The sequence below is a fragment of the Diabrotica virgifera genome, chromosome 4 (assembly GCF_917563875.1).
Source record: "Diabrotica virgifera virgifera chromosome 4, PGI_DIABVI_V3a".
Taxonomy (NCBI): Eukaryota; Metazoa; Arthropoda; class Insecta; order Coleoptera; family Chrysomelidae; genus Diabrotica; species Diabrotica virgifera.
Window position 1 is genome coordinate 161,549,754 of NC_065446.1, and position 21,136 is coordinate 161,570,889.

General features: G+C 32.0%; 1 protein-coding gene across 3 annotated transcripts in view; it reads left to right on the top strand.

Moving 5' to 3' along the window:
- Positions 1-21,136, top strand: part of LOC114330762 (TBC1 domain family member 1) — a 537,565-nt gene that overhangs the window by 437,603 nt on the left and 78,826 nt on the right. For all 3 annotated transcript variants that reach the window (XM_050648467.1, XM_028280173.2, XM_028280172.2), the window contains 3 exons: positions 16,003-16,443; positions 17,383-17,500; positions 17,558-17,705. In XM_050648467.1, the coding sequence (XP_050504424.1) occupies positions 16,003-16,443; positions 17,383-17,500; positions 17,558-17,705 (707 nt within the window). The remainder of the gene's footprint in view (positions 1-16,002; positions 16,444-17,382; positions 17,501-17,557; positions 17,706-21,136) is intronic.

Consider the following 21,136-nt stretch of genomic DNA (forward strand, 5'->3'; position numbering starts at 1 on the left):
TTATGGACGATAGAAGCGCGCCGATGCCACGCCGTACTGACTAGAATGAATCGTATATCGGCAGTCGAGTATCCATCTGTGCGCGAGAGGTTTGGCAACACTGATCCCCGTAAGCGTAACGATCTATACTTATAGCCCGGGAGGTAGTGTCAAATTTAACCGGAGCATTTTAGCATGGCCGTTTTCATTTTATTTAGTTAGGTGTTCCAAAGATTAGTAACAAATGATGTGTCAGCTGGCTCAAAACCGGGGATTTTAGGCAAGAAAATGTAAAATGTGAAACTTGATGGAAAAAGCTACAACTTATATGTCAAATATTTATATCCGTGACTTACGTGTATAATAGCCAAGAATACCTAGCTACCGGCTTTCACCTAGACGACTTGGGTTCAATTCCTGTCCCTGAAAATCTTTTTTTGTTTTTGAAATTGACATTTTGATTGGAAAAATAATTATTTTTTGATAATACCACGTTTTTATTATTTATACGACACAATATAAAAAAGTCTGTATATCTTGTATATGACCGTAAACTAAGCATTTGATCATAATATGATAATATCATAATATTATTATGATTGACCTCCTTAATAAACAAAGTTGTTGTACATAATCCCCTAAAGCTTCCTTAGTTAGTACGACCAAGCTAAGTGAAAAAGGGGGTTGCCCCCCGACGTTTTTTTTTTATTTTTTTTTACCCTAATTTTTCACTTTTCTATCACCAACCCCTTATTTATCTAAATATTTTCTTGTTCTCTATAATATATAAAAATGATCATAATATGATGACCTCAAACAAAGTTGTTGTACATGAACCCGGGAAGGTTTCTAAGTTAATACGATCAATCTAGTAATCATTATTTACGCAGACACCACAAAAAAAATATTGTTTATTAAATATTAATTAAATTTTAGATTGTAATAAAAAAGGGTCAGCTGAATATATGATCAAATGCAATGTTTACGATTATATAAAAGACATACAGCCTTTTTTATATTGTGTCGTATAAATAATAAAAACGTGGTATTATCAAAAAATAATTATTTTTCAAATCAAAATGTCAATTTTAAAAGCAGAATGAATATCAGGGCCAGGAATTGAACCCGAGTCGTCTGGGTGAAAGCCAGTAGCTAGGTATTCTTGGCTATTATACACATAAGTCACGGAGATAAATATTTGACATATAAGTTGTAACGTTTTTCCATCAAGTTTCACATTTTACCTTTTCTTGGCTAAAATCCCCGGTTTTGGGCCAGCTGACACACCATTTGTTAATAATGAAACCTCTATACTCTGCGTATAGAGATTTTTAAATAAAAGAATATCGAAATATGGGGAAAATAGGAGAGAAGAGATTTAAGACAAAAATGAAGAGTGGCTTAGCTCAGAAAGAAAAATCAAAAAGGCAGAGAGACACTAAATCTCAAGTGAGTATTCGGGCTAGCTTCAATACACCGAATATTGGCTTTAGAGATATAAAAGGAAAGATTTGATAATTATAGTAACTATGCAGAAAATGAGACCTGTTAATACAAAACTTAATACAACTAGGTAAGACCACTGGAGAGAGATCGAGATAAAAGGGACGATAAAGAGAGAAGAAAATGGGCGCCAACTCTGACAGCTCAACTTCTGGGGCACAATATTTGAAAGCTCACTCTACTTAACTGTAGCGAAAAAAAAAACGAAGTTTTGGGCCCAGAATTTGAACAGCTCGAGATTTTTGAAGTAACGAACAACAGGAACTAAAGGACACTGGATACAATCACCTGAAATACAAAATATTAAATACTAACCTTGTCTTGCTATTTTATATACAAGTGATATAGGCTGAAATAAAACACCAACCTTAATACATACAAATATATTAATAATAAATATGTTATATATATTACAAGCTACATATAACTCTCTATAAACACAATAACAGTGATAGTGGGTGGTGTAACGGTCAAACAGGACCAAAAAGCCACTAACATGCAATGAACCACTACACACTGCGCTAAGTAAAGGTATTTATCACAAAATCCAAAATCAAAGTCCGTTGGAATAGCAAAAAGGTCTATATAAATGAGCTGGTCAGTGACTCGTTATATACTATACAAAAAAACCTACTAGACGTATTCCCTATTTAAAATCCGCGACAAAATTTTAACACCCGATTCCCTATTAAATTTTAAGATACAATTATTTATGATTATTAAACAAGACCTGATTTTATTTATTTGAACTAACTACTACTTATATTTAATCAAAGAGAAAAAAAAACAACGACCTAAAACCCTATCTATCACGAAAATATATGTACTCTTCCTGATCGTATGCATACGAAAAGTTTACACTGTAGCAAATATATCTTACCCAAAAGTAAATAATGAAAAAGTAAATAAACTTAGCTTTTACACAACAGCTGGTTAAAAGTAGGGTTGCAAGTCCATAGAGATGAATTCTTTTGACACGATAACGCTGGTTGGCTGCTGTGGTGAGTAAGTCCTACTGTAAGGTCGTGGGTGAAGATGCTGGTTGTAGTAAAATTAGGTATGGGGTATTATCCAACAAAAACAGCCCACTCTAGGGATAAACCATCACAGAGTGGCTAGCAATCTAACTGGTACATAATTAACGTGATAGAGTCACGTTACGTGACTAAATAACTAAGTGACGGAATTTGGAAAGGCAAAACACGCTGCCATTAAACTTCTTTTATGTGAAAAAACCAAAGATAATTGAGTTTTGATATCATCGCTATTCCAAAAAAAATGGTCTTAGTGTTCCTTGATTTTAGTTATATATCTGTTCCATTTGTATCCCAAATTTCGTCCAAATACGTCACGAAAAAAAAACACAGCGTGTTCGCCCAGAGTTTGACCAAAACTAGTTCATTCTCATTGTCGCTTCGCCAGCGTTGGCTCTTGCCCCTCTTCGATGTTCGACCTGATGTCGTCCAACATTGGATCAAGAGCATAAGCGTAGTTAAGGGAAAACTTAAAGGGGTATTATTAATCCAATTTTAATTAAATTAATTTAGTTAGTAGCGTGATCGCTACAATAAGCTTTGGAACACCTAACCAAATAAAAAGGAAAGAGCCATGCTAAAATGCTCCGGGTAAATTTGACACTACCTCCCGGGCTATTAACGTGAAACGAAGTATAGGAATGGACCGTGCAAGTTCGGCAAATCGACACCTATTTCTACTCTCTGCAACTTTATTCGCACTTTTAATTATATTGGCCAATTATATTAGTCCTGCTTACTGGATAATTGTCAAGGCCATAGTCCAAAAAAATAATAAGAAGAAAAAATAAGATTCAGGTTATGTTATTAAAACGTAAACAATTGTATGTAGTAAATAAAATTAGTTATTAAAATGCAGTACTGCAAGCAAAATACAATTAATTAAATTTACCTTTATATAATAATTGCATATCATATCAATATTGTGGAGCAACATATAATTTTTCTTTATGACAGTACATATGAAATGTACGTCAATTTGACAATTACAATTGACAATATGAATTATTTAAGAAAGTTGCCTTCCATTCCAAGTACTTGCACACCGCGAATTCCACTAATGCATCAACAGCTTACCCATTTAAACCGCTATCATTTTGTACTCTGCACCTAGTAAGAGCGTGAAACAAAATAAACATAGACGGTTGCGTTTCGATTCAAATTGATTCTCTTACCATCCTCTGATAAGTGTTTCTAGGTCTATCCGTCATCGGAGAGGCTCGTAAGAAGACTGAACTGAATCAAAACGCACCTACTGGTTGGTAAATATATTGAAATATCATGCCAACGCTAGCCTTTAGCGACCTCTAACCTAACGAGTAAAGATGAAGTGGGTGTCAAAAATAATTAAAGTAAACTGTAAACCCAGGCTTAATCAATATAAATTGATTTGCGCTATTTGTACTACTTCTAACTTGTCTCACTTGTGCCTAAATTACTATCCAGAGTGAGTTTTATGTATGGAAACACTCAATTACCTCGAAAACGGCATGCACGATGTTTATAGGTTTTGGCAGGTAGGGGTTTCCTAATGCGGCCGATGTTAAAGTGCTAATTACGGTGTTGTCAGATCTTCCGTTTTTCTGGAAATCTAACGAACTTTCTTATTTCAAATGGAATACCCTGTATATTTTCACGTTTTGAACTCTTTAAGAAGTACCGATTATTTTTCACGATATATTCCCTATATCTAAATGCCATAAGTTCGGAGTTATTGCTACATTTATTAAAAACAAGTTGAAAATGCGAGCATTATCATAACGAAAACTTTGTTTATTTACGTATTTTAATTCATAATATGGAAAATTGCTATTATGAAAAGTAGTTTAGAATTAATAATTATGTTTTAATGTGCAATTATATCATTCTAATTCAAATGTTATGAACTATAAAGGTAGTTTACTTTTGATCGAAATTCATATTTTTTATATACCTCGTATAAAATTAATAAAATTTTACATATGATGGTTGCATCATAAATCTTAGAACATGAAGAGGTTTTTATGAAGAATAACTTTTCTTCGTCAAATTAAAAATAAAAGAGTTATAAAAGAAAATGTTGTTGGTATTCATAATTTGAGAAAAATCTTCAAATATTTTTTTCCATTAGAAGGATGTAATTGCACATATCAGACCATCATTTTTTATACCAAACAATATTATTTCATATACTGTCGGTTCGCTAAACTCAGACACAACTGGTTAGTGATTTTAGTCAATAATTTTGCCAATTTGACAAAAAAAAATAATTACTAATTAGTTAATAATTACTAAATAATTAGTAATTTTGTCAATTTTGGCAAAATTCGCAAAAACAAAAAAAAATACCTATTACAATTAATAGCCAGTTGTGTCGAGTTTAGCGAACCGACTATATTTTTATTTCATAGTAAATGGAACAGTCCATTTATCATAAAGGGGAGGCCGTATACCCTTATAAACCTTTTTAAAGCTGTTAATAAATAATTATTGCTTTTAAAATATACTCAAATTGTATTTTTGAACATCTTATTTATTTTATATAATAATTAAATTCACTATCAAAAATGTCATTGATGTTTTATTAATACTTAATTTAAAATTTAGTTTGACATTCACAAAGTGTCAAACTCAAATGTAAATAACCTATGCTTTGCTTAACAAATTGAGATTAAAAACAAGCTGAAAATGCGAGCATTATCATAACGAAAACTTTTAAAACTGTTTAGAATTAAAAATTATGTTTTAATGTGCAAGTATATTATTCTAATTTAAATGTTGTGAACTATAAAGATACTTTACTCGAAATTCATATTTTTTTACATACCTCGTATAAAATTAATAAAATTTGATTCATGATGGTTGCATCATAAATCTTAGACCAAGAAAAGATTTTTATGAAGAATAACTTTTCTTCGTCAAATTAAAAATACAAGAGTTATAAATGAAAATGATGTTGGTATCAATAATAATTTGAGAAAATTCGTCAAATATTTTTTTCGATTAGAAGGATGTAATTTCATATATCAGAACATACTTTTTTATTCCAAACCACATTTTAAATAACAATTTTCCAATATTGTAAAATAAATAATACATACATGATAAAGATACTTTTTACTGATGAACTTACTTGGATCTACAGACCGAGCGAGTCTCGTAAATTCCACGGCTTTGGGCCACGCTGCACGCAACCGTATTTGCGTACTTGTGTTTTGAGTTGTGTGGTCGTGCGCTGGTCGAGTGGAGTTTTTACCAAATTTAAATATAATCGTTTCTACTGATTCATTATTAATATAGTATAATATGTATTATTGCTTTCAAAATATACTCAAATTGTATTTTTATACATTTATTACACATATTATTTTATATAATAATTAAATTCACTATAAAATGTCATTTATATTTTATTAATAGCTAAATAATTTAAAATTTAATTTGACATTCACGAAGTGTCAAACTCAAATGTAAATAATAACATTTGCTTTGCTTAACAAATTCAGATTAAACAAGCTGAAAATGCGAGCGTTGTCATAACGAAAACTTTGTATATTTACGTATTTTAATTCATAATATGGAAAATTTCTATTATGAAAAGTAGTTTAGAATTAATAATTATGTTTTAATGTGCAATTATATCATAAATAATAATATATCATAAGTAATTAAATGTTATGAACTATAAAGGTAGTTTACTCTTGATCGAAATTCATATTTTTTATATACCTCGTATAAAATTAATAAAATTTTATACAAGGTGTCCCAAAAGTAGTGGAACGGTCGAATATTTCGCGAACTGAACATCGGATCGAAAAACTGAAAAATACGTGTTCAATCATTTTCAAAAATCTATCCACTGACACCAAACACCAACCTTCACTACACCCTCTGGAGGTGGGGTGGGGGGTAACTTTAAAATCTCAAATAGAAACCTGTAGATTTTCTTGCAGATTTGGATTCGTTACGTAAAAGTAAGCAACTTTTATTCAAGACATTTTTTCGAACTGTGGATAGATGGCGCTATAATTGGGAAAAACAATTTATCCTGATAACATGGGTAAATTATAGAAACGGTCTAATATCTCGAGAAATACACCTCGAAATGAGAAACCAAACAATTTTTTTTAATACTTTTCGAAAACCTATCGAATAACACTAAACATGACCCTCCAACCCACCCCCCTGGAGGTGGGGTGGGAGGTAACTTTAAAATATTAAATAGCAACCCCCACTTTTTATTACAGATTCGGATTTGTCATGAAAAACTAAGCAACATTTATTCGAAACATTTTTTAGAATTGTTGATAGATGGCGCTTTAATTGGAAAAATACTATTTATTAGCGCCATCTATCAGCATTTTTAAAAAAATGTTTCGAATAAAGGTTGCTTAATTTTTCATGACGAATTCGAATCTGCAAAAAAATGGGGGTTGCTATTTAAGATTTTAAAGTTACCCCCCACCCCACCTCCAGGGGGTGGGTTGGAGGGTCATGTTTAGTGTTTATCGATAGGTTTTCGAAAAATATTAAAAACCTGTTTTTTGGTTTCTTATTTGGAAGTGTATTTCTCGAGATATTAGACCGTTTCTATAATTTACCTATGGTATCAGGATAAATCGTTTTTCCCAATTATAGCGCCATCTATCCACAGTTCGAAAAAATGTCTTGCATAAAAGTTGCTTACTTTTACGTAACGAATGCAAATCTGCAAGAAAAACTAGGGGTTTCCATTTAATATTTTAAAGTTACCCCCCACCCCACCTCCAGGGTGTGTAGTGGGAGTTGGTGTTTGGTGTCATTGGATAGATTTTTGAAAATGATTGAACACCTATTTTTCAGTTTTTTCGTCCGATGTTTAGTTCGCGAAATATTCGACCGTTCCCCTACTTTTGGGACACGGTTGCATCATAAATCTTAGAACAAGAACAGCTTTTTAATAAGAGTTATAAATGAAAATGTTCTTGGTATCCATAATTTGAGAAAAATCTTCAAATATTTTTTTCCATTAGAAGGATGTACACAGACACAACATTGGCTAGTGATTTTAGTCAATAATTTTGCCAATTGGACAAAAAAATAATTTCTAAATAGTTAATAACTATTACTAAATAATTAGTAATTTTGCCAATTGCGGCAAAATTCTCAAAAAAAACAAAAAAATTACCTTCTACAATCACTAGCCAGTTAGACCAAGCAAGTTAGTAAAAAATAAGCCGTTTTTCGACATAATTGAAAAGACGAGGTTTGACAGTTGAAATGTGTAGTATGAGATATTACAAAAAGGCTACCATCTTGGGATTCATCAATTTTTTAGTAGAACATTTTTTAAATAAACAATCAAAACGTCAAACTTAGTTTTTTGCTCATAACTTAAAAACTTGTTTATTTAGAAATTTGACGTCCACAGATAACTTTTTCAGAAAAAAAAGATACATCGAATGAGATACACCAAATTAAAATTGGTTAATAAACAAAAAAGTTATTGCAAAACGGACGACAAAATCACTGTTTTTGAATATTGTTAATAACAATTTTACTGTTTATTAAAATATGTTTAAATATACCGAAACTTGAGGGCATTATGGTGTTTGAATGGTGTGCAAAAAATGGTCCAGATCTGTTAAATAGTTTTTGCAAAATTTAATTTGTTTATAAAATTTTTTGAAAAACGAGCTAAGTTCTGAGGTTGGTCCAGTTAATATGGCTGAATGTATCTCAAAAATCAGGGACTCATTTCCTTCGTTAAGATGTATACTAATACCCTATGGAAAAAAAAAGTAAAAAAAATTACATGTACGTACACAAAATTATTTGTTAATAAATAGCAGTTTTTAAGCTTATAAACAATTACAATAATTTCGTAGAAATTAGATCAAATTAACCCCCTCTGTGGCGCAGTGGTAAGAGCGCCTACCTTTGAAACGAAAGGTCGGGAGTTCGAATCCTACCAGGGTCAGAAATTTTTCATTTATTATAAATTAATAAATGAAAAATAGTTTCTGTCCTTGTGGGATCGGTACTCTAGCGTCTCTTTGCAAAGACAATGACGTCGACTTTGCAAAGTAACAAGACACTTACTCAACACACTCTACACGTTACTCCCCTGACTTAGTGATAAGTTATACAATTACGTGGCTAAAGGTTCTAGTTCTAAACCAAGGCCAGAATCAGAGAGAAAAAAAAAGATCAAATTAAATGGCAATAAAAAATACTGAAAGCTGGTTAAAATACACAACTTCTAAAAAAAATTTTTAGGTCCTACAACCCTTGGGGTCTGAGATAGCCCCTTTTTTTGAAAAAATCACTGTTACGTTAATTAACAACACTAAGATCTGAAATTAACCAATCTTTTATAAGAAAAGTCAAAGTTTTTAACAAAGTTTTTTGCAAGAAAAAATGTTAAAAATTGTTTAAACAGTATTGTTATAAAGAAAGAGTTTTTTGCGTTCCGACTAAAGTAAAAAAAAATGATGGGCGCAGTCGAATGAGAATAAATTCGCGGACTAGAATTCGCTAGCGCTAGACCGTTGCAGCCCATTTTTAACATTGACAGTATACTGGATTTGAAGCTTAATATTATCTTTATATATTTTGGTAGAAACTTGAATTTTATGAATATTATTATGTTGCACATTTATTTAGTAAAATTATATTTTAAATAAATAAATTTAAAAAATAACAATAAAAAGGCCACAAAGTCAAAATATGCAACAGAAAAAAAGTTACGCGACCTTATAGACGAGTGGTACGTGGTACTCCCCCCCAAAAAAACGCTCATTTCTCGAGATATCAACCACGGTGTGGTGAATGGCAAATTTTGGTCTTGCTTTATACTTTTTATGGTGCTGAAAACGAAAATGAGTTTTTTTTTGAATTTTAGATGGGGAAACATTGTCAAAATCGCAATTTTACCCTAAAAATAAAAAAAAATGAAATCACGTTTTTCTTAAAATTAAAAGTTACACCACTTTTTTTCTATAAAACATTTTGTTCTCTGTACTCTAGATTTTAACTTAAAATTAATTAAACAGCTAAATTTCAAATTATGTTACTCAACTTTTGCGATTAAACTTTGCAATTCAAGAATCTGCACCTTTTACTTCAAACAATTTATAACTCTCTTTATGGCAAGACAGAAATATTGAAGCAGGTCCCATTGTCTTCAGAAAGGTGAGAAATATATACTATAAAAATATCAGAAAAAAATATTACAATGGAACAGAGTTGTAGCAAATTAAACTCAAAAAAACCTGAATTTTTTTGTATTTTTAGGGTAAAGTTGCGATTTTGATGTTCCCCCACGTAAAATTCAAAACAACCCTAATTTTAGTTTTGAGCACCATCAAAAATATAAAGTATGACCAAAATTAGTATCAGTATCTCGAGAAATAAGCTTTTTAGGGGTGTGCCGCTCGTCTATAAAGTCACATAACATTTTTCCTATTGCATATTTTAAATTAAATTTTTTTGGAAAACTTCTTCATAAATTATATTTTATTTCTGTGTTAATTAAAATTATAAACTAAAAAGTTTGTCACTCAACTTTTTTAAGTAAACATGAAACTAACGAAATCTAACGACAAAATGTTTAAAAATTAACAACTTCTCTTTTAACGTGTTGAGTCATTTTGAACAAATCTCATTGTTATCTAAATGCTTCAAAGATAACACAGTAAACTTTTCAAAAGGAAATATTTACAGCGACCAAAAATACAGGGAGTTAAAATTGAAAAATCATCAACATTGATTTTTCGCATCTTTGCATAAAATTTGATTTTTGAACATGTTCCACTAATTCTAGAAAAAAATTAACTCCATATTCGGATTCAGAGACCTCGAAAACATAAGGAGTGACGAAAATTTGTCATTCACCTTAAAGTGGATTTTTGTGGTCGGGATAACGTAATTTTAATAGTTGCTGCCGCATGCCGGTCGCCAACCGCGCCCACTATTCAGTCAGTCGACTACGCCCGCTATTTTTTACTTTAGTCGGAACGCAAAATACTCTTTCTTTATAACAATACTCTTTAAACAATTTTTAACATTTTTTCTTACTAAAAATTTTGTTAAAAACTTTGACTTTTCTTATAAAAGATTGGTTAATTTCAGCTTTTAGTGTTGTTAATTAACGTAACAGTGATTTTTTCAAAAAAAGGGGCAATCTCAGACCCCAAGGGTCGTAGGACCTAAAAAATTTTTTTGAAAGTTGTCTATTTTAACCAGCTTTCCGTATTTTGTATTGCCATTTAATTTGATCTAATTTCTACGAAATTATTGTAATTGTTTATAAGCTTAAAAACTGCTATTTATTAACAAATAATTTTGTATACGTATATGTAATTTTTTTTTACTTTTTTATCATAAGGGGTTAGTATACATCTTAACGAAGGAAATGAGCCCCGGATTGTTGAGATACATTCAGCCATATTAACTGGACCAGCCTCAGAAATTAGCTCGTTTTTCAAAAAATTTTATAAACAAATTCAATTTTACGAAAACTATTTAACAGATCTGGACCATTCTTTGCACACCATTCAAACACCATAGTGCCCTCAATTTTGGGTATATTAAAACGTATTTTAACAAACAATAAAATTGTTATTACCTATATTCAAAAACAGTGATTTTGTCATCCGTTTTGCAATAACTTTTTTGTTTATTAACCGATTTTTATTTAGCGTATCTCATTCGATGTAACTTTTTTTTCTGAGAAAGTTACCTGTGGACGTCAAATTTCTAAATAAACAAGTTTTTAAGTTATGAGTAAAAAACTAAGTTTGACGTTTTGATTGTTTATTTAAAAAAAGTTCCACTAAAAAATTGATGAATCCAAAGATGGTAGTCTTTTTATAATATCTCATACTACACATTTCAACTGTCAAACCTCGTCTTTTCCGTCATGTCTAGTAAAAACCTAACTTGATCATTGTCCTAACTTGATCAATGGAACAGTCCATTTATCATAAAGGGGAGGCCGTATTTATACTGGTATAAACCTTTTTAAAACTGTTAATAAATTATTGCTATTAAAATATTTATACTCAAATTGTATTTTTGAACATCTTATTTATTTTATATAATAATTAAATTCCCTATCAAATGTCATTGATGTTTTACTAATACTTAATTTAAAATTTAGTTTGACATTCACGAAGTGTCAAAATCAAATGTAAATAATCTATGCTTGGCAAATCTAGAAAATGATACGGGAAAAGAACAGAGCCAAAAAGAGAGCCAGAAGAACGAGAAACCAGGAAGATAAAAATAGGGCAAATCGACTGAATCGACAAGTCAAACAGGCACTAATAGACCATAGAAGCCAAAAGTGGGAAAACTACATAAAAGAAATGGAGGAAAGGAGCCAAAATATGCAAGAAATATGGAGGCTCCAAAGAACTTTAAGAAACGATAGAAAACCCATTCCCCCACTACATGGAGAAAATGGGATCGTCTACACAGAAGAAGATAAAGCCGAGGTGATGAGAAGGACACTTGAAAGAGAGTGTACACTGAATTATCACCAAGACGAAGATATAGACTTTATCGAAGAAGTCGAAGAAACAGAACTAGAAACGCCCGAAGAACAAGAAGAAATAATAAATCCCACATCACCAAGAGAAATAAGTGAACTGATTCGAAAAAGTTCACCAAAGAAAGCACCTGGTCCAGACGAAATCACTAACAGAGCTCTGAAGTATCTTCCCTCGAAAGCAGTTGTGTATTTGACAAATATAACAAACGCAATACTAAGATACAGGCTCTTCCCAAATCGATGGAAGGAAGCCCATGTAATTATGATACCCAAGCCAGGAAAGAACCACATATTTCCTCAAAATTACAGGCCGATTAGCTTACTTCCAGCAGTCAGTAAGATAGTGGAACGGGTCATCCAAACCAGGCTCCAATCAGAGACAGACAGGCTAGGCATAATCCCAGAATCACAGTTTGGATTCAGAGCTCAACATTCCAGCGAACTTCAAATATTAAGACTTACCGAATATATAGTAGCTGGATTCAATGACCAACAATATACGGGAGCAGCCTTTCTGGATGTAAGCAAAGCCTTTGATAGAGTGTGGCATGAAGGACTGACATACAAAATGAGAGATTATGGATACAGCGGGGCCATGACGAAACTCATCTCCTCGTACCTAAGCGACCGGAAGTTCAGGGTCCGGATAGGACCAGTTCTATCAGAACACGGAATGCCGGAAGCTGGAGTACCACAGGGGGCAGTTTTATCACCCCTTCTGTATACCATATATACAGCAGATGTTCCAAGAACACCCGGAACATTGATCAGCCTTTATGCAGACGACACTGCAATTGCTGCAAAACACATGAACCTAGATATAGCTGTAAGAAATCTACAGACGGCATTGGATACAATAGAAGAATGGAGTATCCAATGGAAAATAGCAATAAATCCAGATAAGACCCAAGCGGTTATCTTCAAAAAGAGAAGAGATAACCCAGAAGAACAGCTAACATTGCAAGACAGACCCATCGAATGGCAAAACGAAGTTAAATATTTAGGAGTCACAATGGACCAAGGTCTTACATTCACATCACATGTCAACGCAACAGTCCAGAAAACAACAGCGGCCAGATCAGCAATAAGAGGACTCACAGGAAGAAGAAGCAAATTAGCTATGAAAACAAAATTAAGACTGATAAATAGCATTATACTGCCAATAATTACATACGCATCTCTTGCATGGGGTCACATAAGTCAAAGTAACAAAAAGAAGATACAAGCGGCACACAACAACTGCCTCAGAGAAGCTGCAAACGTGCCCAGATACGTCGCCGAACGGTTCTTATTTAGAGACCTAAAACAAATAAGAGTACTGGATATTATGGAGGAAAAAGCCAGAACAAAATTTGCTGAGCTAGAAGACCACCCAAACCGGATCTTGCAAGAGATATTAAGGTATGATGTGTACCATAGATGGAAACATAGGAGACCCAAACAACAAATATTAGTAAATATATAATAAAGGCTAGATAATCGTAGCTCTATCAAAAGAAGACAACTTGCTCACCTTTGGCATCTCATTATATTTATTAATGTTGATTTTTATAATTTTCAGACATCCCTCAAAAAAATATACAAAAAACTTCAAATCGGCTTCAGCCACTAAAAAAATCAATAAAATATTAACAATAGGCGAAAGCCACAAAAAAAAATATTAGTAACAAAACCCAAAAAAGGGCATGAGGGGCCCACATCCTCGAGCGCCGAGTCGCCGAACTGGACAGAGCCCAGAGCGGGGACTCGGCGCCCGAGCAAGCAAAACAGATCGAAGATAAGTCACTAGAGATAGCGGGAATAGAGCGCCTCACGCTGGCCTGCATTGATCGGGGTAGGATTTCATATGGGAGTCCGTGTACCCAAGACTCCCATATGATAAGCACTTTGCTGATTGAGAGCCTCTATAGCGCATCAGAGTGCTATCGGGGGGTAAGTGGATGGTCTGGAGCATTGAAGCGGGGTGGAGTGATTCCTGCTTACGGGAGTTAATCCTCCTCGCCCCAATGAATTGTATCACCCGAATGTCATTCTCTAGGGGTGAGCAAGTCTCTCAGGCTGGGTTAAATCACTATGCTTGCTTGCTTGCTTGCAAATCTAGATTTAAAAAAAAGTAGCCTACTTCCTAATCAACCATTTGAGCTGACGATGACGTTTAGTGCATCTGTAGGAGATAACCGGATTGTGACGTCACATTTTAGACTTTGAGGTCGATTATCTCGAAGACGGTTAGATATATCGAAATGTCGTTTTCAGATTTGGATTCAGAAGGCAAAACTACATAAGAATCCATCGATACACCTGCTCTAAGTATTGCAGGAGCGGCAACGCAATAACACACAGACTTTTGCAAATTTATAAACGAAAAGTTTTCGTTGAAAAGTAGGATTGTGACGTCACATTTTAGATTTTGAGGTCGATTATCTCGAAGACGGTTAGAGATATCGAAATGCCGTTTTCAGATTTGGATTCAGAAGACAAAACTACATAAGAAATCATCGATACATCTGCTCTAAGTAATGCAGGAGTGGCAACGCAATAACACACAGACTTTTGCAAATTTATAAACGAAAAGTTTTCGTTGAAAACTAGCCTACTTAATAGGACCGATTTCAGCTGGACGTGTAACGTGTCGGTAGAAAATAAAACGATTGTGACGTCACATTTTAGACTTTGAAGTCGATTATCTCGAAGACGGTTAGAAATATCGAAATGCCGTTTTCAGATTTGGATCAACGCAATAACACACACACTTTTGCGAATTTATAAACGAAATGTTTTCGTTGAAAATTTATACAAATTATGAAAATCAATTTTTTCGACTCGGGTAGACATTATTTTAGGTTCTTTGGATCATTGGGAACAAAAAAGGTCTTATAATTTTTCTCAAAAGTTAAGCATTTTTGAGTAATAAACAATTTAAAACTGAAAATAATCAAATAATGACGATTTTAACGGTTCAAAACACAAGTAAAAAATACAATTTTTGAAATTACGAAGTACCTAAATTTAAGCTAAACTCTTCTTCTAATAGCGTGCCATAAGATTTTTTGGCCCGTTTTATTCTAAAACATTGCTTTTTAATTGTTAATAAAGTGCATATGAGAGGGTGGGCGATCGAGCTGCATTCACAACTAAATAACAATGTTTTAAAATGAAACAAGCTCAAATTGATTATCGGTAACTGATAAAATAAGGATTAAACTTGAATTTCGGTACTTCGCAGTTTCAAAAATAATATTTTTTATTTGTGTTTTTGAACCTTGAAAATCGTCATTATTCGATATTTTTCAGTTTTAAATTGTTTATAACTCGGAAACGATTAATTTTAGAAAAAAATTACAAGATATATTTTTTGTTCACAATGATCCAAACAACCTAAAATAATGTTTACCAGGGCCGAAAAAATTGATTTTTATAATTTGTTTATTTTTTTTTTTAACAAATGTAGCAATATCTCCGAAATTACGGCATTTAGGTATAGGGATTATAACATGAAAAATAATCAGCATTTCTTAAGGACTTAAAAACGCAAAAAATATGTAGGGTATTCTATTTAAAATAAGAAAGTTGATTAGATTTCCAGAGAAACTGAAAATGTGACAACAATGTAATTAGCACTATAATATCGGCCGCATTAGAAAACCCTTATCCACCAAATCTTATAGAAATCGTGGAAGCCCTTTCCGAGATAATTGAGTGTTTCCATACATAAAACTCACTCTGTATCTGTAATTTTAAACTTTTTTATTATTAAAAAAAAAATAAAAATGTATACCATTTTTATTCAGTTGCAATGCGAAGGCAAAACTGTCTTATTTTTCACTTAGAACAGAGAGCGCAAACCAAAGATGCAAAGGTGTCACCAGGAAAATGATCCAATAAGTTTTTCAATTAAATTTAATATTTTTATTAGGTTGAAAATCTTTGACCTTTTTTATTATTCTTTATTTTACTTTGATATACTTTTAGGACTCATCTACCAGTGATGATTCAGTCTCAAGTACAAATGTCCATCCATTACTTAGATCACAATCAGTCCACTCCAGTTTGCTTCGAATGCAACAGAACCAAATCATAGACACCTTAGCCTCGATATCTGAAAAGAATAAGTCAAATGATCATAATGCTAATAGTGATGTCCAAAATACAAGTGATTATCTCGACGTTAACAATGCAAACTCTAAAGCAGAAAACATTGATTCCTATCAAGAAATTAATAGAGTTAATAATATTAATTCTGAACTGAATAATGATGTCGGTCCTACACGTTCCAAGTCAATATTAAATCTAGACGATCACAATAGAACGATGGTATTGCAAGTTGATAGGACCGATTTGAGATTGATAAGTCCCGACAGGAAAATTATTCTACTACATAAACAACATAAAGATATTGCTACTTGTGTTCAGGTAAAACAATTTTTAAATTTATCTGATTATTCTTTTTCTCTGATAATTAGTCTTAATTTGACCCAATTGCCGTATTCGTAGATAGTTTATCAAAGTCTAATTTTTTAAAAATTAATAACCATTTCCAATTTCATCTCATTTTTGATTTACATGTTTACTCTGATTGGAGTACGAAGGGAACCATTCTCGTTGGAACTTTACTGCGCTGAGCAGATGGGACGTGAATTATAAATTGTAAAATTCCCTCATCTTCCTTAGTCTCAGCATCCGTTATGGCTTGCAAATTGTAGAAGCCTCGGAGGTGTTACCAGAGAAGGTTTACCATTGTTTTCAGTCTGGTAGGATGTAGAGTAACATTTTTTGATGTTGTTTTAATATTGAAAACTTAGTCTTTTCTTCTAATTTTTTAATCTAAATCAGTCTTTTATACATTTATTTCATTACTGAAAGGTCTATCTTTACTTTCTGCATAAAAAACAACTTATTGAAGTTCTGCACACGAAGCAATTTTAAAAACTATATGTCCAAGAAAGTATTGCCGGAAAGCATGGACACACTACCTATATTGCGACTTCCCCCTACTTAAAAGAAAGTTGAAGAATAATATTATCCTTTCCAGATTAATGGTGGAAATAAATTTATCATTGACTTGTATAATGATAGTGACGAAGAAAATACGGAAGAAGAAGAAAATGAATTAAGTGTATAAGTATTTTAAGTAATTCCGGAAGTAGAGTAGTAACAAATAATATGGCTTCACATGCGTTGTGTGTCATTTTACTATCGTGTTGATTTTCAAGAATATCGTATTTTTCGTTTCAAGGATAGTTATTTGGTTCCATACTTTATCCCAAGCCTGTATGTACTTATTATGCTGTAATATCGCAGATTAAAGAAACAAACTTGATCTTTCTATATTTCAATATTTTTCGTTTTTAGGGGCAAGTTAGATCTGAACATTTTGGGTTTATCTGTAAAGAAGGACAAAATACATTCACTTATGTTGGCTACATATTTAAATGTGAATCTGCTTCAATAGCCAGCGATGCTATGGCAGGTAAAATTAGTAATGTTTTAATGAAATTTTCTATTAGTTAATTTTTTATATTTTCAGCTATTACACAAGCATTTTTAAACAATGAGGTACGACCAAAACACACAATAACATCTTGTGACCATTGTCCTATGGTCTGGTATCATAAATTATGTGTTGAAGTCGAAAATATGTCCGATAGAAAAACGCAAGCTGCTATTTTTAGAAGGTTAGTTCTAATTTGAATCTGAATTTTTCCATTTTTTTAAATGACATACACCATGGCCTGTTGCATAGAGCATGGTGCAAATGTATAAAATAAATTCGTTATTTTGTAAGCCAACGACTTTACGGAAAAATCCCAAAACAAAACGATTTTTATTTTTGAATTTATATTTATATTTTGGCATATACATTATACTAGTTACGTCATCCATCTGGGCGTAATGACGTAATCGTTGATTTTTAAATGAAAATAGGGGTCGTATGCTAGCTCATTTGAAAAGTTATTCAATTCTCTATGTAATAATATAAATATTAACATATCTAATAATTACATATTTATATAGGGCGTTCAAAATTTTCTTTTTAATTAAATTAATTGATACAAAAAGAAAAATGTATGCAATTTATTTAATTGAAATTACATTTTTCTGCTGTCAGAAAACATAAAACAAGATTTATTTGACAAAAAAAACTTTGATTTTCGCTTAATAGTTATTTTCCTAACAAGCGCAGAAAGTCATACTTTTCCGCACGCGACTGCAGTTTGCCGAACGACGCGAAGCGGGAGTTCGGCAAACTTTCAGCATAATTGGTTAGCATGACGACGATCTTGGTTTCCATGACGACGATTCAAAACCACTGTTATTGTCTACTGATTTGACTTTCGAATATTATGTCAAAATTATTTTATTTCATCGAATTCTCGCGTTAATTTCAATAAAACATGAACACAATAAGATATGAAATAAATTAGTAAATAATATCTAAATATTAGTTTATTGCATGTATTATAATTACTTTAAGGCCATATTAACATATCTAAACTGACACCCGGACACCAGGTGATCCGGGGGCCAGTTCTGATGGCGTAATCGTATTCAGTGACCCCAAGAACCGTTAAAGTAAAAGTTTCTAAACTAAAACGCGTGCGCGGAAGTAGACATTTTTGCACGCTCGTAGAAAAATTAAATTTTAAACTGCTAAGAGGCAGGTGGGTGGCACATTGCATATTGAATTTAAGCGAAAAACAATGTTTATTTGTCAAATAAACATTTTTTCTGTGTTTTGACAGCAGTAAAATGTATTTTGAATTAAATAAATAATTCGTATTTCTCCACATTCACAATATTCATCATCTTTTAAATTAAAATCTATGCAGGTATGTAGGATAAGGACCGTGCCCTGTAAGAAAATGTATTAATCCTTTTTTTGGGTTAAAATAATCTGGTACATATATTATTTAAATTTGGAATAAAATTATAGAGACGTCTTGCTTTAAGGAAATTATCCCATTCGTTTTGCCATTTTCTATTTAATATTTCTTATAATTCTCTTTGGACACGCGCTAACTCGTAACTCTTAATGACAAACTTTTTTAAATCAAAATGTACACCGGCCAATTCGTAACTTTTCTACCTGACCAACTCGCAACTTTATACAGGTGAATTCGAAACCATTGTTTAATAGTTGTTAATAGGTTAAAAGGTAAGAAATAAATTTGAACAGTAACGGATTAAGCCAACACGGGGCATATAGCATATTATTATGTAAGCGAATGGTTCTTGGTTTGCTTAAAAACATGTTGTGTATTATATGTACCTATAAAAAAATAACAAAAATTGAAATCTCTTTTGATTGAAACAATATTATATGTATAGACCAGGGCGGATCTGTAAAAAAAAACGTCTATTTGTGGATGTGCGAGGTGGCATTCGGATTTTTGCAGATAAAGTTAGGTGACAACTTCAATAATAATAATTGACTTATGCTCCTTCTCAAATATGCCCGGAACATTAATAAAACAATTAAAATATTTAAAAATTTCGAAAAACATTAATTTTTTTCTACATTTTTTCTTATAACTTTAAAACGATTCATTTTGGAGCAGAGTCGTAGCGAATTAAAATAAAGATAATTGAATTTTTTATGATATACGACTAGCTAAAAATGTCTTAAAATATTACCCTTTCTGAAAAATAGCAATAAATACCAAATAAGGGGCAAAATAAGCCTCTTTTTATTCAGTGTTTTTCAACAACTTTGGTTGCACTTAAAACCTTCGTAATTCGCATAGAAAATCCTTATAACATACTTAAATCGTCCACCAAATTTCATTAAAATCTACCTAATAGATTTTGCATAATAACTTTGCAATCTAAATTTTTTTAAAAAAGTTCAAATTTTTAAAAACTTTCTGAACAGAAAGTAGACCATTTAGAAGTTTGCTAATTGTTTCACATATAAAGAGGCTCTTTACCTATCTAATACACTTTACAGAATTAAAATCGGATTATCTAAGAGGCCTCAGCATTGTTTTAAAGTTATAAACAATTTTTTGGCTTATAAACAAATACAGTGAGGACGTTTGAGTTGGAATAAATTCATTTTCTCGAGAATTGGCGTCTCTGGAGATAAATCCCGAAATAAGTCGATTTTTATTTTTAAATTCTAATTTTTTGGTATACATATCATACCAGTGACGTCATCTATCTGGGCGTGATGACGCAATCGATGATTTTTTTTTAAATGAAAATAGGGGCCGTATGATAGCAGGCCGTATGATTTCGTCGGTATAACAGGTTGCCTTGCAACCAGATGCAGAACAGTACCATAAATGTTTTCCACTTTTTAGCACTTTCTTTAATTGAAATTTAAAATTATTTACCACCAATAACTTACACCCACGTGCACTCATTACGAAATCTGTTATCTGTTACAAGAATTTCAGTCATTTTCACAAAATTTATTTGGATTTTCTCTAGTATGTAACTCTTCCAAGAGACAACACATAAATGATGAATACCTTTTACACCACCTTCAAAGAGAGTAATTTTTACAGGTACATACCCGGAATACCGGTATTAAATTATCAACATTACTTAAAAATGAAAGTTACTAATTCACCGGTAGTTAGTGGGTTATCGAAGAATTACCTGCGCGCCAGAGTTACGAGTTGGCCTGTAATTAGGATGGGGGATTAAAATAGTTACGAATTCACCGAGACCCTTCTCTTTTTGTTCATATTTCTATTCCCAATAATTGTATTATTTTTTCATAATTTTCTTTTTTTTTGCAATATCTACCTGCACGTTTTTGTGCTTCCAAGTGCATGGGCATTACACCAGTCAAAAATGTTAAAGCTGTTGTTGCTGTAATACTGAAGGCTCCTGTCATTCTAAAAATGAAACCTCTTTGTGCTTTATTAAGATATTATTATGTAATATATTATATTACATATTTATATTATGTAATTATATATCTTAAAAAGTCCTTAAATTATTCTTCTTCAAAATTATGAATTTTAATTAGTATTTTTAATTATTTGCATCATATTGGATCCGCCAATTTGTTTGTATTTCAAAAAGAACTTGTATTCGTAATCAGCAATTTCAAAAATCCTAATACTTATTATAAAAATTCAAAAAAATATGCGGT